At 41.4% G+C, this 23,514-nt stretch overlaps 1 protein-coding gene across 5 annotated transcripts in view; it reads left to right on the top strand.

Moving 5' to 3' along the window:
• Positions 1 to 13,347, top strand: part of DIP2B (disco interacting protein 2 homolog B) — a 244,992-nt gene extending 231,645 nt beyond the window's left edge. For 4 of the 5 annotated variants that reach the window (XM_060111725.1, XM_060111726.1, XM_060111724.1 and 1 more), the window contains 8 exons: positions 1 to 169; positions 978 to 1,148; positions 2,156 to 2,217; positions 3,099 to 3,156; positions 3,689 to 3,763; positions 5,529 to 5,706; positions 7,591 to 7,714; positions 9,351 to 13,347. In XM_060111725.1, coding sequence (XP_059967708.1) covers positions 1 to 169; positions 978 to 1,148; positions 2,156 to 2,217; positions 3,099 to 3,156; positions 3,689 to 3,763; positions 5,529 to 5,706; positions 7,591 to 7,714; positions 9,351 to 9,603 — 1,090 coding nt within the window. In that variant the 3' untranslated portion in view covers positions 9,604 to 13,347. The remainder of the gene's footprint in view (positions 170 to 977; positions 1,149 to 2,155; positions 2,218 to 3,098; positions 3,157 to 3,688; positions 3,764 to 5,528; positions 5,707 to 7,590; positions 7,715 to 9,350) is intronic. The other variant, XM_060111722.1, reaches the window with a different exon arrangement.
• The last annotated feature ends 10,167 nt before the right edge of the window (positions 13,348 to 23,514 follow it).

The raw sequence follows: 23,514 nt of genomic DNA, 5'->3' as shown, positions 1-23,514 counted from the left end.
TGTCTATTCAGGTCACCAGTCCATCTTAATTCCTCCTATGGAGTTGGAAAACAACCTTTTCCTCTGGCTCTCCACAGTCAACCAGTACAAAATAAGAGACACTTTCTGCTCCTATTCAGTAATGGAGCTCTGCACCAAGGGGCTTGGAAACCAAGTGGAGGTGCTGAAGGTAAGAAGCAGCTGTAACCAGGAGACAGTCCTGAGAGAAATGGGCCAGGCGTGATGATACCCCACCTTGGGCTGGCCAGACATATCTGCCTGCTTTTTTTCTAGGCAAACAGGTGTTTGTAAACCTCAGGAAGTTTATCTCTTTCACTTTCTAATTTAATGCACTCTTTCAGAGTTTAATCTGATTCTTACATTGTGGAGAAGGTAAAACTGGTTAGGAGGCTGAATAGAAATGACTTTATGTGAAGATGAACCGAAACTGTGACCTCCAAGAGGATTTTTCCCAATAGAATTTGCAGCCTGAGAATCTCAGAGATTGGCGACTGCCCCAGAGATAAGGTCGCTCATTCATGAGTGTATCCAAAGATCATATGTCTAACTGGCATATGAGAGTCAAAAAACTGAATTTTCTTTAGTAGAGAAATGTGACCTTAAGAATGAAAAAAAGAGATAAGAGGTTAGATATCTATGTTGCTAGATTTGTTTTTCTCTCAGTCCCATCTCTACATTTGAAATAGAGAGAAATCTAAGGTACAGAAATGAAGAGGGATTAAAACTATATTGCTGAAAACCTAAGATTTTTAGGTGAAAGAGGAAAGAAATAGAGAATGAGCAGATTGACCAGTGGGTAATGACTTTAGTGGAATTCCTTGGCATTTTCTGAAAAGGCATATCTTTTCTCTGGGTGTCTGAGGTGAGAACACATAGTTCCTTGGCTTTTCCTGACCAAAGAGATAGAGCAGTGGCCCTGCTTATTCAGCACTTCTGTGATCCTGCTGACCTCAGCTCCCGTGCGTGGTGTCTTACAGACCAGGGGAATCAACCTCTCCTGCATCCGGACGTGTGTGGTGGTGGCTGAGGAACGGCCCCGCATTGCTCTCCAGCAGTCCTTCTCCAAGCTCTTCAAGGACATCGGTCTGTCCCCTCGGGCTGTCAGCACCACTTTTGGATCAAGAGTCAATGTAGCGATATGTTTGCAGGTGACTATCATGAAATCTTGCTTGTGTGGGGGGCTCAGAGCACAGGCTACCACTTAGTTGCTGTAGGCCTCTGGGCTTTTTATTTGGACTTCACTGTACCTTATTTTGCCCATCTGTAGAATGAACATGGTAGCACCGTCCTTCACAGGGTCGTTCTGTAGAACCACTGAGTTTCTAGGTGCCAAGCACTTGGAGCCGTGCCGGGCAATTGAGCTCTAATGTAAATGTTTACTCTAAGTAGTGGTTTTATGGTCCAAGACAATGAGTCAAGAAGATTTCTGAGTCCTATTTGAATTTTATTTATATGTTACCCTTTGTTTTCTGTCTCCTCCATCTTTTACACCTTTTTTTTTTTTTTGCAAAAGAAGTACAAATAAGCCTGCATTCTTTTCTCCAGCCAGATGGCAATTTTGCCATGTTATCTTGGTGGGTAAATAACAGAAAAGAGGCTGAAATAACAGAAAAGAACTGAGTCTGATTTTATGTAGCTTGGAAACTCGTAAGGCAAATACAGACATGGACAAGAGTGAGAGTCAAAGAAGGTGGCGTAAATGGGTGGATACTTTCAGGTCCTCTGTGTCTGTGGTCGGATGACTTTGGAGCAGCATCATGACGCTTTAACTTTGGAGCCCGTTGTGGGCCCCTTGCTGCCAGCTTGGGCCAGTGCTGGTTTTGAGAGTCCCATGGATGCTGGTCTGTCTCATCCCTGCCTTGAGTCCAGGGGTGAGGACCCTCCTCAGCCTGGTAACCTTTCAGTGCTGCTTCGGCCCCCAGCCTACTCTACTTTCCTGGGGGAGGAAAGGAAAGAAAGGTGAGAAGAAAGCTGGGCCAGGAGCCTCTTTCGTTGTCGCCCTGCCTCATCTGGTTGAAGACAGGGTGAGCGTTCAAAATAGAGTTTGGATTTTTCATGTATGTGACTAAATTATCTATTTCTTGATTTGAAAATGTAAAATATGGAAATACCATTCAGTTAATTTTAAATAAACAATACATTTATTTTTCTTTAGGGAACCTCAGGGCCTGATCCCACTACTGTGTATGTAGATCTGAAATCATTAAGACATGACAGGTACAGTAGATTGGTTATGCTTACTTTCTGTTAGCGTTCCTAAGCGTGAAAAGTTCTGAGCCTCGAGAAAGTCAGCTCTCCCCACTCCTTCCTTTTGTTGGTGTCTGCCAGGGGGATGGGAGAAGGGAAGAAATTCATTTTCATTATTAATACCTAATAAGGTTTACATTTATAAGAAGAAAGCTTTAATTCTCACAGTTGCTGCACTGTTCTTTAATATTAAAATGTAACACTGGTATTTTGTAACATTTGACATAAATTACACTAAAATGGACAGACTCTTTGCTCTGGAAGTTTAAAAATAACTGAGACAGACAGAATAAATGAGGCAGAGGAGGGTTTTTGAAACAACACTTTATCTGAGCCCCAGGAGTAAAAGCCTTCCTCCTCATCAGCTCACAGGTGGATTGTAGCTATGCCCCAAGGGGAGTTCCTGGCAGAGGGCTCTGGGACCTTTTCCTGAGTCCCACTGACTTGGGCTGTGTTCACGGTGTGGCCTGTGGCAGTGACCCAGGCTGCACAGGTAGAGCGTTTCTAGTGCTGTGATTTTCAGCCTGGGGTGAGTTTGTCCTCCAAAGGACATTTGACAGTGTCTGGAGACATATGTATTGTCACAACAAGGGGATGCTACTGACACCTAGTGGGTAGAGGCCTGGGATGTTGCTAAACATCCTACAGTGCACAGGATATAGTGCCTCACAAAGAATTATAACAAAATATCTGACTCAAAACGTCAGTAATGCTGAGTTTGAGAAACTCTGCTCTGATGTGAGGAGAGACAGATGAGAGGTTTGGGGAGGCAGTGTATATAGCTGTGGTAGATGCGGTGCAGTCATTTTTTTTTTTAAGGCTCTTATGTTGAAAATATTGTTTTTCTGCAGGGTTCGTCTTGTGGAACGGGGTGCCCCGCAGAGTTTGCTCCTCTCAGAGTCTGGAAAGGTAATTTGTTCTGTTAACCATTGGGAAGGTGGTCTGTGTATAGAAGTAGTTAGTTTTTGTTTTTTGTGGGGTGTTTTTTTGTGTTTTTTTTGTTTTTGGCTGTGTTGGGTTTTCGTTGCTACACGCGGGCTTTCTCTAGTTGTGGTGAGCGGGGGGCTACTCTTCATTCCATTGTGTGGGCTTCAGTAGTTGTGGCATGGGCTCTAGAGTGCAGGCTCAGTAGTTGTGGCGCACGGGCTTAGTTGCCCTGAGGCATGGCATATGGGATCTTCCCGGACCAGGGCTCAAACCCATGTCCCCTGCATCGGCAGGTGGATTCTTAACCACTGCGTCACCAGGGAAGTCCCCCCGGTTTATTTTTGAGGTTGAATCTTGTTATACCTCTGTCTCCACTGAGCACGATCCCATGAGCGCCGTCTCAGCTCCTGCCTTTGTACACTCCCTCACCTCACTGGAGATGGGGGAACTGCATTTCCTAGAGGTCATTAGATTTAATTGAACCCCGTCTTTGTGTTTTCTCTTTGATTCTTAGATTTTACCTGGAGTGAAGGTAGTTATTGTTAATCCAGAGACCAAAGGGCCTGTTGGAGACTCTCACCTGGGAGAGGTATGTATAATTTTCCCCTTTACTCTGAAAAGTCAGCAGTGAAAGACTTTAGGGTTCATATTTTAGAAGTCAGGAAACTGTGGATATAGCTTTTCCCTCATGGTGAATTTTCGAGAGTTTTCATCTTTCTCTGTAAGGCTCAAAACTGAAATGAACAGAGGGGAAATTGAGGCCAGGATGGAGTGAAGATTTAGGCACCCAAACTAGAACTAGTCCCAGGTTGGTCCACTGACATACCCTTAGCTGAAAAGGAAAATGGGCAAATCCCACCTATTCCCACCTATTAAGGAGTGGAACTAAAAGGAGCCACAAATTTTAAATTTTGTAAATTTATACAAATTTTATATTTTATTCCAAAATGTATCCATTTTGTATTAGTATAAAAATATTTAAGACTAAATTTTTCTTCCCCCAAATCTCTGAGAGACACTGATATCTCATTTCATAGCTCACTGGGAGCAATGTTGTGGGTGCACGAGGCAGATGACCCGGGCTCTGCCAGTTACCAGCTTCTTGTGATTGGGCAAGTTACTTAACCTCTCTGGTCCTCAGTTTCCTCAACCATAAGTAATAATGGCAGCCACCTAGTAGAACTGTGTGACAGTTAAATGCATTAATACCTGTATCTGTCATATATTTGGAACAGTGCCTGTCACACAGTGAATACTAGTTTTGTTACCATTGTCGGCTATTGCTGTGTTTACATTGTAAATTCAAATAGCCTGTAGTATTTTCCTACGGTCTTTGTAACTTAGTTTCAGAGCACAGAAATGATCCCTTGATGCATTTGTGAGACTCTGAAAGAGGCTGAGAAATGAGCCAGGGAGGGCTTCCCTGGTGGCTCAGTGGTTAAGAATTCACCTGCCAATGTAGGGGACATGGGTTCGAGCCCTGGTCCGGGAAGATCCCACATGCCGCGGAGCAACTACGCCCGTACGCCACAACTACTGAGCCTGCGCTCTAGAGCCCGTGAGCCACAACTGCTGAGCCCACGTGCCACAGCTACTGAAGCACGTGCACCTAGAGCCCATGCTCCTCAACAAGAAAAGCCACAGCAATGAGAAGCCCGTGCACCGCAACAAAGAGTAGCCCCTGCTCGCTGCAACTAGAGAAAGCCCGTGCACGGCAACGAAGACCCAACACAGCCAAAGATAAATAAATAAATTTATTTATTTTTTTAAAAAAGAAAGAAAGAAAGAAATGAGCCAGGGAGGCAATGTAGCCTCAAGGTTAAGAGCACGGCCTCTGTGGCCACCCAGGCTTGGGTCTGGGTTTCCTAGTTTCTGCATCTTAGGCAAGTTACTTAACTGCTTTTTTTTTTCATCTGTAAAATGGGAATAACAGTAGTACAAACTGTATTGTCATGTCATATATGTCAGGATTGATGGAGGTAAGGCATATAATACTGTTCAGCACATGGTAAACACTTGATAACTGACAGCTGCCTTTATTGTTGCAGCTGTGTTGTTACTATAAAAATGAGGTTAAAAAACCAAAATAGGGACTTCCCTGGTGGTCCAGTGGGTAAGACTCCGTGCTCCCTATGCAGGGGGCCCGGGTTCGATCCCTGGTCAGGGATCCCACATGCTGTAACTAAGATCCCATCCCAACTAAGAGTCCGCATGCCGCAACTAAAACATCCCACAGCTAAGACCTGGTGCAGCCATAATTAATTAATTAATTAATTAATTAAGCCAAAAATCATTTGTCTCAGAGAACTGAACTGATTCTGGCGAAATGTGACCAGTGCTTTTTCTTGTTGTAGATTTGGGTGAACAGTCCCCATACAGCCAGTGGCTATTACACCATCTATGACAGTGAGACTCTTCAAGCTGACCATTTCAACACCCGCCTCAGCTTTGGGGATCCTGCTCAGACCCTCTGGGCTCGAACAGGATACCTGGGTTTTGTCCGCCGGACCGAGCTCACAGCAGCCACCGGAGGTATCTTCACCAGCTCCTCACCCCCGTCCTGCTGCACTTTGCAGCCCCTAGCACGGGCTGGCCTTCTGCAGCCTGCCTTTGGATGTGGAGTGTGTGTATTGAATTATTCCCTTCTCCGAATCTTGAACCCATACATGAATTTGTATTCATTTGAAGTAAGACTTTGCCCTCACAGAGGACCCAGGAAGTAAGCACTGGGGCCCCATGTCAGCATCCCTGCACTGTGGGTTGGCTCAGCCAGGCAGTCGTAGAGATGTGCCTGGTGATGGGTAGATGCCTCTGGCAGGACTCGGCCCTCAGCAAGCTCCTGGGACAGGTATCCCACCTTTAGCCCCTTGCTCCTAAGCGAGCCTTGAGAGCGGGAGGCAGTGCAGAGGAGCCAGCCTGCCCAAGTTCTCTGTCCCTTCGGCGGCTCACGTTAGACAGGAGCCTGCTTGGCAGGGCTCTCGTGTAAGCAGCCCCCAGTCATCCTCTGCCCACTGGGCAGTCACAGTGAAGCCGTGACTTCAACCTTCCTGACGGCATGAATGGCCACTTTAAGTTACCCAGCACTGATTGCATCATACACACCCAGAACTGACACAGATCACTCACTGGACTTGAACAGCTGGAACCGAGTCAAGTCATTTCTCCTTCGCCCCTTGCATCTGTTCCCCACTGACCAGCTCCAGAGTGTCTCCATATTTCACGGGGAAGTAGAATAACATGCTAGTGGTGAGGGAAGCATCCCTAGCCAGGTGCCTTGGTTTTGAAGCCTACCTCTGTCATTTGCTGTATGACCTTGAGCACTCACTCAACCTCTCAGTTTCCTACCTGGAAAATGGGAGTGATAATGTTTCCTGCCTTGTGGAAATGATGTGAGATTAAATGACATAATGCCTTCAGGTGCCTGGGACAGTGACTGGCACACAGAAAACACTCGATAGTCATTAGCTACTCTTTCTGTTGTTTTTGTTACTACGGTCTTCAGCTCTTGTGTGATGGGACTCTGCTGGCCTTCCTCATCCTTCTCTCTCCAACAGCTCCTAGCAGTTTGTTTTGCTAAATTTTTCAGAAATCTTCCTTTTCCTGAAAATACAACATTCTGTAGACCTAGCTAAATCATCTCTCTTCTTTTCAGTATCTATATAGACATAAACCATGTAGCCTTGTGTATGCAGTGTGTGCATAAAATCTTTAAAAAAAGATTTCTGCAACGTCCTGCTGGATTACAAGCCTGTTAATAACCAGGACTAGTGTCTCTGTGGAGTCCTTGAAGATGTCTAGAAACAATGACATATGTTCACTTCTTTTCCATCTCAAATCCTCTCCCCTCCTCCCCTCCCCAGCCATCATCTGGCTAATTCCTATTTATCCTTAAAAGCTCAGCATGGCTTCAGCTTTTCCCTTTCTGAACACTTGAGCTGAGCTCGGGGAGGGGGCCCCTAGTGCACGCTCGGGTCGCTGGGCTGACCTCATCCCACCTGATGTCCATCCACAGGACATCTGTTGTGTGTGTGTTTCCCCCACTAGACAGTAAGTATCTTCAGAGCAGGAATCGTGTTATATCATCTTTGTCTCCCCAGCGCTAGGCACAATTCCTGGCACGTGGTAAAAATAATAATGACAATAGCTAATGTTCTCAGCACTTACAGTGTACCAGGCATCATATTAACTCCCTTATATGAATTTAGTCCTCACAGCAGCCATTTATTATTACCCCTGCCTCACAGAGGGGAAGCAGGACTCAGAGATTTAAGTTAACTGCTCCACGTTACAGAGCTGGTGAGTGGTGGCACCAGGTGACGTGGCAGGTAGTCTGGACCCTGTGCTCTTAACTCCAACGGTGTAGTACACTCAGTGCGTCTGATGAACCAGGTTCCTTCCTCTTTCTCTCCCCGTCAGAGCGTCACGATGCCTTGTACGTGGTGGGAGCTCTGGACGAGACACTGGAACTGCGAGGCCTGCGGTACCACCCCATCGATATCGAGACCTCGGTGTCTCGGATCCACAGGAGCATGGCCGAATGGTAAATCCCCTGCACAGCATAGGTTCCCCGTCAGCTGCGGTACCAGTTAAAGTTTCTCTGTAGTCAGCCGTCTGTAGCAGACCACCTACAGCTGTGGAACTCCAGGGGAGCCAGAAAATACACGGACTGATCCTTGTCTGGCAGTGTGCCGTCTGCTTAGACAGGCTCCGTGGACTCGCGGTGGGGCTGGGTCCTTTTTAATGGTAGGCGCTTACCGCTGGAAGGGACCTAACTGATCATCCGCCTCTAGAAAGTCGGTAGAGGGTGGTGGGAAGAACCATGGCTTTCAGGTCAAAAGACCCAGCTGGAAGGCCCAGCGCGCCCAGCGCTCCCGGCGTTCCCGGCGCTCCCAAGGAAAAAGGCTGCTTTCCTCATCTGAAAATGCCTCCGCTGCTCCTTCCTGACTATCAGGAGGATCAAGTGAGCATGTACTTTGTAAACCATCAAATGGTAAGCAGATGAGAAGGATTGTTATTATTATCTGGTCCAGTTTCCCTCTTAATGCGGGAATTCCCCCTACGTTATCCCTGACAAAGGATCATCCGACCTCACGTTGACTAAAAATTTCTTAAAATTAAAACTCTGTAGTTTTTACCTATTTGCTTTCATCATGGATTCTTAACAGTACAGAATCCATCCAGTTTCTTTTTATACGTGTTTTAAGTCAGTGTGTCCTTCTCAGGTTTTTTTTTTTTTTTCATGCAAAGTAGCCACAGTTCTTTTAATGGTTTGTTCATGCTTTCCAGATGCTTCTTTGTCTTGCTTTTGTCAGAGTCTCTCCTCTGAACAGACCTGAACAATGCCCATGAGGTGTAAGAACAACACAGAGAAGTTGGGCTCCATGGTTACCCCCTAATTTTAACCATTTGACTTTTGATGCTACCAGATATTGTGTACACTTTTCTTAAGGACTGAATCTGTTTTTTAAAGCAGTTCAACACTGCACAACACAAGTCAGGACATACCTTCTAACCCAGCAACCCCACTGAATGTAAGGCAACTTTCTACCTTATAGCACAATAGGAGAGAGCGTGTATGGGGCACTGAGTTCAGATGAGGCCAGGCCAACTCACTTCCTGTTTGGTGTTATAATATAGATAATAATCTTAGTCAAAGCTCTTGTGTTGCAAATATCAAGAATTCTCTTCAAAACAACTTAAGCAAAAGAGGGTTCATGGACAGAATACCTGGTTATCTCAGAGGTTCCTAGAAATCTCTGACCAGCTCTGGACCTCAAGAAAGGTAGAAACAAGGAACGGGAAGGCCATCAGGAACCACCGTCTGTCTTCTCACTTTCTAGAGCCATGTGGGCATCCACTTCATTCTTTCTCTCCTCCCTGAAGAGCCATTCTCTGTACTTCTCTGCACACCTGCTACCCCAGAACGTTCCAGTCCATGTGTCCTCAGTTCAGGTGACCAGCTAACAACTTTCATTCCCACTTCCGAACTCCCAAGAGATTTTAAATGGCTCAGCTAATCAGCTGTGATCATAGGGGCAAGGTCATGTATTAAAGACGTGGCTGAGAGCCTTCTGATTGGATCCAAGCGAAAAGGCAGTTCTCAGGGAAAATGGGGATAAGTCTTGGGCAGACGCTGTAAAAGATGACATGTTAACTGAATGTCGTTGAAATTTCAGTGCCGTGTTCACGTGGACCAACTTGCTCGTGGTGGTTGTGGAACTGTGTGGCTCTGAACAGGAGGCCCTAGATCTGGTTCCTTTAGTGACAAATGTGGTCCTGGAGGAGCATTACCTCATCGTGGGCGTCGTAGTTGTGGTGGACCCAGGCGTTATCCCCATCAACTCCAGAGGAGAGAAGCAGAGGATGCACCTCCGTGACAGCTTCCTCGCTGACCAGCTGGACCCCATCTATGTGGCATATAACATGTAACCAGCCTTGTGGGGATTGCAGGGGCCATCCTGCAAAACCACAGGACCAAAGACCCGTGACTAGGAGGAAGCTTTCATCTGGTGTGAAATAAGCTGAGATGGCTACATCATATCCTTCATCTCATCCTGTGGGATTCTGCAATCACGTGACACACAGGAAAGGGGAATTCTGTGGTAGCAAATGAAAAAAATACTAACAGTCTATTAGTCATGAGCTTTGACGTAGTGTGAGCAGCACGTTACTAAAGCAATTACATCCATGTTGCAATTTTTCATCTGTTGTATATAGTTGTATTTTTATCTAATGCTGTTTTAGAATTTTGTAAGGGAGTTTAATGAATTCACATGAAGGGGGTAGTCTGAGTTACACAGTTCCCCGCTCTGTACTGTATTTTGCCATTTTACCATAGTTAGACATTCTGCGGGTTTTGTTAACACGGAACTACTTGGCTTACTTTCAGTTGACCCATAAGCAAATCAGATAACCCACTGAATATGAGAATTACTTTATATATATAAAATTCTTGATGGTAAAACATTTTGACCAGTGTTTTAAACATGTAAATAAGAATACACATAATTCAGCTAAAAATTGAAGAATTGGCTTGTATAGTTGTAACAACTAAAGTAGAAACATTTCTACTTTGAGAGAATCTCAGTATTCTCTGGATGCAGTGTAATTGAATAGGTGACTAAAAAGTGCAAATTGTTTGCAGGTTTTGCTGCACATTGTACTGTGTCTCTGTTGGTTGGTGTATTTTATAAACTGAAGCTGCCTATGTTTGTTTTTTAAGCTTGCATTCCCAGAATCAGCTTAAGCTTTTAAGAACTCAGCCTGTTTCTACAAACTGAATAATCTCAGTTGAAAAATCAAAATGTTGGAAAAGCTAAGATTCATTAGATCCCACCCAACTCTAAGGAACCGGAATAACTCACTCTGGCCCCCAGTGTTGAAACCGTCTTTCATGTTTAGAATGACTGCATAACAATTTAGAATTTCCTCTTTTCCAGGCCCATTATATACTGTGTCAGCAGTTATACATCTAGCTTTTCTTTTCTGAGAACTGAAGAGCATCCTCTGTTCTTCAGTTCACGAGGGCGGGGATTTTAAGAACAAGAGCAATAGGCTGGGAAGGCAGTGGGATCAATAGTCACGCGAAGGCATAAGGCCTCGTAACTGCATGTCTCAGAACTGACCGATTTGGGTTGCCAAAATAGCCAGGCTTATGCTGAAATAGGGGAAGTCTGATGTATGCAAGAAACTCTTTTGAAATAACTGTGGTGCCCAGGCCAAGCGGACAGAGCCTGGGACTGAGTTTGGCCTCTGGCTCGGTTTCCTTTCTTTGGTCTGATACTTCACGTATTTGAATATAGTTGAATTTTATTATTTTTTTCTTACAGAAATATTTTTTAAAATTAAAAAAAAAACTCAAAGTGAACAGAGTTAACTTGTTAAATCAGAATGGTTCTCTTTGACCCACTCTGGTCTATTGTGTAAATATTTATTTAGACTATTTTAATAATACATATTATTTACCCCACTGTAACATCATGTAAACTAAATATGTTTTTAAACAATTTTTTAGACTTGTAATTACCCTGAAAATAAGGTTTATAATGCAAAGACCAGACCCTTCGCCACAGCAGCACTCCTGGGGGGCTGCCCTTACAAAGTCTCTTGACTCAAAGCCACTTTATTGACTCCCTTTTACATAATCCTCTTTTCCTCCCAACTCGTTCTCCACAGAGGGAAGACCTCAAGACATTTTCCAGTTCCAGATCTCTTTTTCAACATTTTGGATGACGTTAACTTACACATGATGGGAGAGGTTCTAGGATGTACAGGAAAAAAGCACTTGCATTGGGGTAAGAAATCCAGTGACTAGCAGAGAAAACAGCCTGCTTATTTGGAAAATAATTTTCTTAAGACAGTTTTTAATGATTCACTAATCAAAGCAAAGGACCCTGAGGATCTTCTATCTCCGTAATCCACAAGTTCTAAGAAGAAGATATAAGGCAGAGTCTATCCTATGGGTTGCTTTCATAATTCTTATTACACAAGTTAGGGTGTCTGCTAGAAATATACTGTGAGCCACATCTGTCATTTTAAAATTTCTAGTAACCACATTTTTAAAAGTAAAAAGAAACAGGTGAAATTGATTTTAATATATTATTTGGCACAATATATCAAAAATACTATCATTTCAACGTGGGATCAATATAAAAAATTATTAATGAGATATTTTACTTTCTTTTTTTCATATTATATCTTTGAAATCCAGTGTGTATTAAGCACATCTCAATTCGGACTAGCCATATTTCAAGTTTTCAGTAGCCACACATGGCTGTTGGCTACCATACTGGACAGTGCAGATTATACTCATTCCTTCAAATAAAATATTCCATTAATCTCATGGTATGGCCAACTCCCAGTTATTTAGGGGCTGATTATCTAGTTTTGTAGTTCCTCAGGCCTCTGATTTATTGTTATTTTTTTTGGTTTCTGCCTTGTGGCTGCTTCATTTATATTTTGCCTATCCCCCAAAGCCAGAATAAGCTGGTGGAGGAAAGAAAACTAAGATGCTAAGATGTGTCTTTGGGGAACTTCATCAGTAACTCTGGTAAAGTATCCTCTGGAAGGGGAAGAGAGTCAGTCATTAGTTTAGAGGTGTTTGTGGGATCATCTACAGATCTAATGCCTAGTCTGTTGCAGACTTGGTAAGAAAACTTTCTCTTGGTGACACAACGCTCTTAGTCTTTCCACGTTAAGTAGAACCTTTGTGGTAGAACTGACTCTTAAGAGAGGCCCCAAAGGCTATTATTAATAGAAACAGTCTTGCCAAAACTTGGGAACACATTGTGTCTGGGTTTTTATGCCTGTGGGGAGTGTGGGGGGTGGGGGCAGGGGGACTAAAGAATAGCAAGCCCTCATTTCAGATAAGAGAAACCTATTCATCTGAAAGTTTTTGAATCTCTTTCTGCCTCTCAGCAGAAGTAACGAGGTAGATCAGGAAGGGGCTGCCTCAGAACAAATGCCATCTCCTGCATCAGTGAGACCTTGGGAATGACCAGCATGCTAATGGGCATCAGTGAATCCACACTCTTTTATTTCCTTTCTGCCTCATAAAGGGCCCCTGCTTCCCCAGTACCAGGTCCTCCTGAAGTTGTGCTGCCTCAGGCTGTTTAGGGACCATTGCCTGTCTATTGGTCATAGGAGTGTCTCCTTAACTTTAGTCCCTGGGCAATGCTTGCTTAATGCTTTTGTTGAATCAACAAAGGGCCCGAGGCCTTAGGCTTTTGTGTTAAGGTCTGTGCCCCAGGCATGGTGCTCAATATCTTGGCCAAATAAATTACTTTCCTTGAATATCCAGGAATCTTTAGACTGAAGCAATGAGGAGTTATCACCTCACCCTCAAACTCCAACATAATCTATGCCTTAGAGTTGTTTTTGTTGTCTGCTTTCGTGTAAAAACGAGTATTTGGAGCAAGCTGCAGTCCTCCAAATACACAATAGGCCTTTTCTTTATCATTCATTCAACATTTCTGGTTTAGGTATATGTAGATGGGCCATGTTATTTGTCCAGAGGAAGAGAGTGTAAAGATATAATTTTTTAGTCCTAAATGCTGTTTTGTTTATTTTTTGTCAAGATATTTACCAGTGTCAGATTCAAACTATAGTACTGTGTAATTATGTATAAAGTTTTTTTTTATTTATTTGAAATTAGACTAGATATACATTTTTAAATTTAACATCTGGCTGGACAGTGTTCTATTAACTCATTGAATGTGTTTCCTTTGTCTTGTGTTAATAAATATTGATGCCTGATTATGTTTAATGCTTCACACATTGGGAGAATTCATAAATTGGAATTAATAAATTTTAAATTTAACTTCAGATGGTAAGACCCAAAGATACCTGGAGAGGTCTAAGGAAAATGAACACAGAGATCCGAAGTAATAGCAAATCAGTTCTATAAAAGGAGGCCAGATTGAGGAACAGTAGAGAGTCATTTTGAAAACTAATAAGCCTTTTGTCCAGACCAATTATAACTTAGTTTTCCTCCTACCCCTGTAGCATTTGGTAGTATTAAACTATTGATCATACATGTTATTTTTTTTTTAATCTGTAATTGGCCTGGGTTTCAGCTTTTCTAAGGTAATACCTCGTTTGCTCTCCCATTTCCTGGTTTCAAGAAACTTGATGGGAGTTTTTATCAAATTGAGCATATTCTCAGACACTGAAACTGGTCCTTGAATTACAGTCCAAGCTATTCAGGCAGCTGAGAACTTTTTTTTAACTTAATACATATTTATTGAGTGCCTACCCACTAGGCACAAGTCACTGTGATGACAACTGAAGCTAGAGAGAGAGAAACTCAAGTCACTGCCCTCAAGAAGATACAGGAAAACAATACACTATATTAAGGGTTACGAGTAGAGGTGGACTGTGGGAGCAGGTAGGATAGGCACCCAATCCAATGATGAGGGAGGATAATGAGGAATTTGGGCTGGAGGAGGTAACATCTGAACTGAGTTTTGAAGGATGAGCTAGCCAAATAAAGGCAGCAAGTGGGGAGGCAGAGTTGCATATTCTGGAAACTGCAATTTATTATTAGGATATAGGGTTTAAAGGGAGAAAAGTAAAAGATAACTATCTGTGGAGGTCTGAGCCAAGGACAGATCACTAAGGGCTTTAATGTGTCAAGGTAAGAACTTTGGACTTTTATCCAGAAGGCCAAAGAGAGCCAGTGAGGTGTTCATAGCAAGGAAATAACATGCTCACATTTGCAACATAGAAGATTATTCTGGTAGTCACGTAGAAAATGGATTGGTGCAGGTAGGGAAAGAAAGGTAAAACCTGGGACAGGGAGATCAGTTGAGAGGCCTTTGCAGAAACTGCAGTGATAAAGCAAAGCACTTTAACCAACGCAGTGACAGTATGGAGACCAGAGACAATGCATGTAAACTTGGGAGAGAGTAAGATCTCAATCGCTGAACATTCAGGATAAGGAAGGAGGAATCCAAAATAACTTGTAGATTTCTGACTTCAGGAGTTAGGTAGATGTGGAGTCATTTACCAAGATAGGGAAAAAAGAGGAGGAATAGATTTGGAAAGAAGATGCTGTGTTCCATTTTGGTCACGTTCATTTGAGGTGCCGTGGAGGTCCGACAGACTGCTAAATATTTAGGTCTCTGCCTCAGGAGAGCTCTGGCCCAGAAATACACATTTGGGAGACATTCTTTTAAAAGCGGTAGTTGAAGCCATGGAATGGATGATAGTGCCAAGAAAGATCATGTAGAGTGAGAAAAGTCCCAATGACGGAGCCGTAGGGAACACGAGCATTCAAAGCCTGAGGGAGGAAGAAGAATCCACAAAAGGGAGAAGGAATGACTGGAGAGATAGCTTGGGCATAGAAATCGAAGGACTAGTTTTAAAGAGGAGGGAGTGCCCAGCAGTGCCGGAGGCTACAATGAAGCTGAGAAAACGGACTGGCTAGAAGCTGAGAAAACAGGGACTGGCTAGCGTCTGTGGTATCTGGCAACCAGGGAGTCACTGGTAACCTTGGTCAGAGCAGAAGCAGTGGCAGTTATGGGGGCAGGAGGCAGAAGACTGGTTCCGGAGAGGTGTGATGGGCAGTGTGGCCGAACAGAGGCTACTCTTTTTAGAAGCTGTATCTACACATAGAAAGGAAAGAGATGGGATAGTAGTTAAACAAGGGATGTAGAATTGAGGGAGACTTTTTTTAAGACAGAAGAAATAAAATATTCCTGAGTAGAGGGAAAGTTTCCAAATAAAGCAATGAGGGATAATGGACAAAACAAGTTCACTGAGAAAGCAGGAGGGGTGGGGATCCAGAGAACAGGTGGAACGATTAGCCTTTGAGGGGAGGAAGCACATTTTTTCAAATAAAACTGGGAAGAGGCAAGATCCTGACAGTAGGAAGTTAGTAGAGGCCTACTGATGACCTCCTTCACTTCTCTGAACCTCCATTCTCAGTCTACAGAGATGAATATTCATTTCTGAGATAATCTCTAAAATAAATATGATAGAGCTGACAAAAAATAACATGGAATCAGCAAATAATAGGAATTCCTAAGAAGCAGATGTAAGAGGGAAATTTACATGAAACTCATAGAAACAAAGACTAAAAATAGTTGTATTCAACTAAAAAAAGAAAAAAAGGGCCCTCTACAAAAGTAGAAGGAAGGAAATAATGAAAAGAAAGGCAGAAATTAATAAATACAAAATAAAGGAAATGTAAAAGCTTCAACAAAACCAGAAGCTGATTTCTTAAAAATAACCTAATCTCTAGTAAAACTTGTGTATGCACATGCACACACACACACACAAAAAAAAACTAGTAGGAAACACAAAGGAGAATATAACTACAGCTACAGTATTTTTTTAATCTTGAGGGATTATTATAATATTGCAGTAAATTTGAATTTTAAATGAAACATAATTTTCTAGAAACTATGCGATTTGAAAATTTCACTCAAGAAGTAGAAAAATCTTATTTTTACCAAACCCACAAGGAACAGGTAATCCTTTTTTCATATATAAAATAAAAAGCCACCCAATTCATCGTACAAAGTTAGTATAACCTTGATGCCAAAATCAGACTAAGGCAGAGTTTTAAAATTCTAAATAATCTCACTTGTGAAAAGATGCAAAATTATAAAATCTAGCTGTTTGGTTACCTGCTACGTAGTACACTGCCCCAACTTGGTGGCATAAAACAAAGTCATGCATATATACATTCTGTGCATCATGAATTAGGGCACGGTGGGAACGTCTTATATCTGTCCCAAAATGTCTGGCCTCAGCTATGAGAACTCTTATGTCTGTGGGGGATGATTTGAAAAGCTTGAGGCCAGAATCATCTAGACTTCTTTGCTCACATATCTGAAGCCCAGGCTGGGATAACTGGAAGACTGAACTCAACTGGGACTGTTGACCAAAGCACTTTAATGTAGCCTTTCCTCATAGCTTGGACTTCTTACAGCATGGCAACTGGGTTCTGAAAAGGAGCATCACAAGAGGATCATGTTAAGCTGTACACGTCTCATCCACTCTTGGAAGGCATGCATGTTCCTTCTGTTGCATTCTACTGCTCAGCCCAGATTCAAGAGAGATGACCCTACATCTTGATGAGAGAGAAGCAGAGTCACATTGCAAAGGAACATGTGGTTTGGCAGATACCTCTGTGTATATGTCTGGAGATACTATATTGGAAAATTCAATCTTCCACACTAGCAAACCAAACCCAGTAGTGTATAAGAAATAATACATGAAAATCAAAGAGGGTCAAATCAAGGATGGTTCAATATTAGAGAAATCTGTTTATATAATACCTCTTATCAACAGCTTAAAAGAGAAAGCCATATGATTATCTCATCTCAATAGATTCAGGGGGAAAAAAAGGTAAACTTCAACATTGACTAATGGAAAAAATTCAAACAGCAAGAAATAGAAGAAGACTTTCTAAAAATTTTTTATTGAAATATAGTGGATTTACAATGTGTTAGTTTCAGGTGTACAGCAAAGTGATTAAGTTACATATATATGTATATATTCTTTTTTAGATTCTTTTCCATTATAGGTTATTATAAGATATTGAGTATAGTTCCCTGTGCTATACAGCTATACAGTAGGTCATTGTTGGTTATCAATTTTTTATATATAGTAGTGTGTATATTTTAATCCTAAACTCCTAATTTATCCCTACCTGCCCCTTCACCTTTGGTAACCATAAGTTTGTTATCTATGTCTGTGAGTCTGTTTTTGTTTTGTAAATAAGTTCATTTGTATTATATTTTTAGATTCCACATACACGCAATATTATATGATATTTTTCTTTCTCTCTCTGACTTACTTCACTCAGTATGATAATCTCTAGGCCCATCCATGTTGCTGCAAATGGAATTTTTTCATTTTTTTATGGCTGAGTAATATTCCATTATACATATGTATATATATGCCATATCTTCTTTATCCATTCATCTGTCGATGGGAGACTTAGGTTGCTTCCATGTCTTGGCTATTGTAAATAGTGCTGCTATGGCACATGTACCTTTTCAAATTATAGTTTTCTCTGGATATATATGCCCAGGAGTGGGATCACTGGATCATATGGTGACTCTATTTTTAGTTTTTTAAGGAACTTCCATAGTGGTTTTACCAATTTACATTCCCACCAACCATATAGGAAGGTTCCATACCCTCTCCAGCATTTATTATTTGTAGACTTCTTGATAATGGCCATTATGGCTGGTGTGAGGTGGTACCTTTCTGGAGTTTTGATTTGCATTTCTCTAATAATTAGAAATGTTGAACATCTTCTTATTTGCCTGTTGACCATCTGTATGTCTTTGGAGAAATGTCTATTTAGATATTCTGCCCAATTTTTAAATGGGTTGGGGTTTTTTTTTTTTTTTTTATTGAGCTGTGTGAGCTGTTTGTGTATTTTGGAAATTAATCCCTTGTGGGTCACATCGTTTGCAAATATTTTCTCCCATTCTGAGGGTTGTCTTTTCATCTTGTTTATGGTTTCCTTTGCTGTGCAAAAGCTCTTAAGTTTAATTAGGTCCCATTTGTTTATTTTTGTTTTTATATCCATTACTCTAGGAGACGGATCCAAAAGAACATTTCTGTGATTTATATCAAAGAGTGTTGTGCCTACATTTTCCTCTAGGAGTTCTATAGTATCCATTCTTACATTTAGGTCTTTAATCCATTTTGAGTTTATTTTTGTATATGGTGTTAGAAAACATTCTAATTTCATTCTTTTACATGTAGCTGTCCAGTTTTCCCAGCATCACTTATTGAAGAGACTGTATTTTCTCCATTGTATATTCTTGCCTCCTTTGTTGTAGATTAATTGACCATAGGTGCTTGGGTCTATTTTCTGGGCTTTCTGTCCTGTTCCATTGATCTATATGTCTGCTTTTGTGCCAGTACCATACTGTTTTGATTACTGTAGCTTTGTAGTATAGTCTGAAGTCAGGGAGCCTGATTCCTCTAGCATCATTTTTCTTTCTCAAGATTGCTTTGGCTATTTGGGGTCTTTTGTGTTTCCATACAAATTTTTTTAATTTGGGGGAATTCCCTGGCAGTCTACTTGTTAGGACCCAGCGCTTTCACTGAAGTGGGCCTGGGCTCAATCCCTGGTCAGGGAACTAAGATCCAGCAAGCTGCGTGGTGTGGCCAAAAAAAATTTTTTTAATTAAAAAAAAATAATTTTTTTGTTTTAGTTCTGTGGAAAATGCCTTTGGAATTTGATAGGGATTGCACTGAATCTATAGATTGCCTTGGTAGTATGGTCATTTTAATAGTATTGATTCTTCCAATCCAAGAACATGGTATATATTTCTGTCTGTTTGTGTTGTCTTCAATTTCTTTAAGCAGCGTCTTCTAGTTTTCAGAGTACAGGACTTTTGTCTCCTTAGGTAGGTTTATTCTTCGGTGTTTTATTCTTTTTGATGTGATGGTAAATAGGATTGTTTCCTGTTCGCAGATGACATGATACTATACATAGAAAATCCTAAAGACTCTACCAGAAAACTACTAGACCTCATCAATGAATTCGGTAAAGTTTCAGGATACAAAATTAATATACAGAAATCCGTTGCATTTCTATAAACTAACAATGGAATAGCAGAAAGAGAAATTAAAACTTCTTTGATAGAAAGATCATCTATTACAAAACTACAGTAAAAAATACTTAACGGCGATACTTTAGAAGCACTACCATGAAAGTCAAGATTATGATGAGTATGCTTATTGTCTGTCACTGTTTCTATTCAGCATTGTACTTAATATTATAGCTAGCATAATTAGGGGAAAGAGAATGAGCTATATGAATTGGATACAAAGGAAGAAAAAGATTAATATTTGTAGGCAGTATGATAGTCTGTGTTGAAAATACAAGAGAACCTACAAATTTAAACAAATAGGAATTTAGCAAGATTGCTGAATACAAGATAAACATATAAATATCAATAGCATATGTCTCTAGTTTATGATAATGGTGGAGTTAACTTGGTCAGATTAACCCTCCCAAAGATAGAAATAACTACATTTGAAAAATGAAATGCAATAGGTGACATTTGTGTGTTTGTGACTTTGTGTCTGAGTACATCCCCATAACTCCAAATAGCTTGTAAGTGGTAGAGAGCCACACCCTACTGGCTTAAGGTGTAAAAGGACAGAGTTTCAGGTTGGCAGAGCAGCCATAGAGTAGTTAGGTGAGAAATCTATGCAGGGAGAAAGCTCCAGAAGATGTAAGTCCCCAAATCTGCATATAGAATCTGTCAAAATCTTTGACTAATAGCTAAACTAAATTATGTGGAGAAAAACCCAGAGTTCCTGGTGAAACAGAGCATCAGCTAGAAGCTGAAAGAGTTAAGCAGAGATTTCAGCCATTGTCCATGACAGAGGAAAATGAGATGGGAAATTAAGCCCTCTCAAATTAACTGCCTTCTGGAATAAAAATCACTCTGTAAAAGAGTATAATCCATCCCAATGATAAAACTACTAGAAATCTGAAGAAACAGGAAAAATATGACTCATACTTAAGGAAAAGGAAAATCAGTCGATAAATACCAACTGCAAGATCACTCAGATGTTGCAATTAATAGTCAAGAGCTTTAAATCAGCCATTATATATATATACTGGGACTTAAAGGGAAATACACACACAATGGATAAACAGATAGGGAATCTAGCAGAGAAATAGAAACCATAAAAAAGAATCAAATGGAAATTCCAGGACTGAAAAGTACAATATTGAAATGAAAAATTGAGGAACTTAATGAGCTTAACAACAGATTGAAGATGGTATAATAAAGAATAAATGGGGCTTCCCTGGTGGCGCAGTGGTTGAGAGTCCACCTGCCAGTGCAGGGGACACTGGTTCGTGCCCCGGTCCGGGAAGATCCCACATGCCGCGGAGCGGCTAGGCCCATGAGCCATGGCTGCTGAGCCTGCGTGTCCAGAGCCTGTGCTCCGCAACGAGAGAGGCCACAACAATGAGAGGCCCGCGTACCGCAAAAAAAAAAGTAACCAAGGGGAAGTGACACATTATATACAGGAGAACAATGATACAGTTAATAGCCAACTTCTCATTAGTAATAACAGAAGCCAGAAGAATACAGAATGATATATTTAGAGTGCTGGAAGGAAAAAAAAAAAGCTATCCAGTTCTATACCTCATCAGACTATCCTTCAAACATAAAGGTGAAACCTCAATCTGATAAAGACCATCTATGAAAAAATTCACTGCTTACACCACACTTAATAGTGAAAAACTGGATGATTTCTCCCTATGGTTGGGAACAAGGCAAGAAAGTCTGTTCTCACTACTTTTATTCAACATTGAGTAAAAGGCAGTTAGGCAAGGAAAAGAAACAAAAGGCATCCAGATTGAACAAGAAAAATTAAGACTATCTCTAGTCCCAGATGAAATGACTTGTATATATGAAATACTAAGGAATACACACACCCAAACTATTAAACAAGTTCAGCAAGGTTGCAGAATACAAGATCAATAAAAAATATATTATTTCTATTTACTAGCCACGAACATTCCAAAAATGAAATTTGAAAACCAGTTCTAGCACTTCCCTGATGGCACAGTGGTTAAGAATCTGCCTGCCAACGCAGGGGACACGGGTTCGAGCCCTGGTCTGGGAAGATCCCACATGCCGTGGAGGAACGAAGCCCATGCACCATGACTACTGAGCCTGCACTCTAGAGCCCGTGAGCCACAACTACTGGAGCCCACATGCCACAACTACTGAAGCCCACACGCCTAGAGCCCATGCTCCGCAACAAGAGAAGACAGCAAGATGAGAAGCCTGCACACTGCCACAAAGAGTGGCCCCTGCTCGCTGCAACTAGGGAGAGCCCGCGTGCAGCAGTGAAGACCCAACACAGCCAAAAATAAATAAAATAAATAAAAATTTTAAAAAATTCTATTTAAAATAGCATCAAAAGGAATAAAATATTATTTATTATAACCAAAGTGCAAACTTGTATACTAAAAACTATGAAATCATTGATAGAAACTAAAGAAGACCTAAACAAACGGAAGGTCATCCCCATGTTCATGGATTGGAAGATTTAATATTGTTAGGATGGCAATATTCCCCAAATTGATCTACAGATTCAATGCAATTTCTATCAAAATCCCAGCTGACTATTAAGTTGGAGTACTTACACGTCCATATTTCAAAACCTACTACAAAGCTATAATAAGGAGAGTGTGATACTGGCATAAGGATAGACCTATCAATCAGTGGAATAGAATTGAAAGTCCAGAAATGGGAAAACCTCTGAAACTGTCCCCAACCCAGCCAAGTTAATAAAACAATAACAATATTAATATTGCATCTCAGGGGGGAATGGTGGAGATTAGTGCCATTCATAAGAATGTCAGATTCAGAGGTGTTGATCCTTGTTTAAGCTCTTTTTAAATTCACCAGACTGGTCCCTGCAGAAATTCTTGGATCCTGGGGGATGGCAGTGCACTACTGCAAATTCAACCAGATAGTAGACCCAATTATACCTGTTGTACTTGTATCTTTGCTAGATCAGATTAATAAGGTCTCAGGTACATGGTATGTAGCCATTGATTTGACAAATGTGTCTTTTTGTATTCCAATCAAGAAAGAGAATCAGTTCTCATAACAAGGAAAATAATTCGCAACTATGTGTGGTGATGGATATTAACTAGACTTATTGTGGTGATCATTTTATAATATATACATATATTGAATCTGAAAACTAACAATGCTATATGTCAGTTATATCTAAATTTTCTTTTTAATTTTTTAAAGAATCAGAAGTAGTTCACATTCACATAGAAGGGACAGGAACATACATTTACAGTTTTGCCCCAGAATTACATTACCTGACATCACTCTGATCAGACAGACAGAACAAGAAGTGGTTAGTACACTGAAGGTCTTGGTAAGTTGCATGCAATCCAGAGGATGGGAAATAAACTCTATGAAAGATTCAGAGGTCTAGTGCTCAGGGGCACGCTGACATATCCCCAAAGACAGAAAAAAACAAATTACTGAATCTTGCATCCCCTTTCTCAAAGAAGGAAGCACACTCTTTGGTAAACAGGCCTCTTCAGGTTCTGGAGACAATACATTCTATGCCTAGTAATACTGCTCTGGACAGTATACCAGGTGACAGCTTTAAGTAAGGTTTGGAGTCATATGATGTTGCAGATTCCATGGAGGTGACAGTCGTGGAAAAAGAAGCAGTGGGAAGTTTACGGCAAGACCCAGTGGGAGAATCACAATGCAAGCTACTGAAATCCAGGAGCAAGAATATGCCAGTTGTAGCAGAGAATTGTAAGCCTTTTGAAAATAGCGACTGGTGTGCTACTGGGCCATGATAGAGATGGAAAACTTGACCAGGGGACCCCAAGTGACTATGCATCTGGAACTGGCCATCATTGGCTGGATTCTGTCAAATGCACCAAGTTGTAAAGTCAGATGGGCCCAACACCAAGACATCATAAGACAGGAACATTACACCTAGAACCAAGCCTAAGCAGAATCAGAGGACACAAGCAATATGTGTGCAGAGACAACCCAGAACCCGCTGTTACCCACTGCAGTTGCACCTAAGTGTTCTTCACTCAGCTCATACCTATGGCCATAGTGGTGCATGGGGGTGGCTCCAGCTGAAGCAGGTGTAAAAAGCCCGTTTGGCTATGGGTGGGTTATGACCATTTTCAGGGGTAACTTTGAAAGGCAGTTGCAGTGGAAATCTTTCCAAATGGCAGATATTAATGTGATCACCCATTTTGTGTGGAAGGAGAAGTGGCTCAAAGTGAGAATATATTTGAACTCATGGGCAGTGGCAAATGGCCTGGCCAGTTGGTCAGTGTCT

The sequence above is a fragment of the Mesoplodon densirostris genome, chromosome 11 (assembly GCF_025265405.1).
Source record: "Mesoplodon densirostris isolate mMesDen1 chromosome 11, mMesDen1 primary haplotype, whole genome shotgun sequence".
Lineage (NCBI taxonomy): Eukaryota > Metazoa > Chordata > Mammalia > Artiodactyla > Ziphiidae > Mesoplodon > Mesoplodon densirostris.
This window is presented reverse-complemented; position numbering and strand designations above follow the sequence as displayed.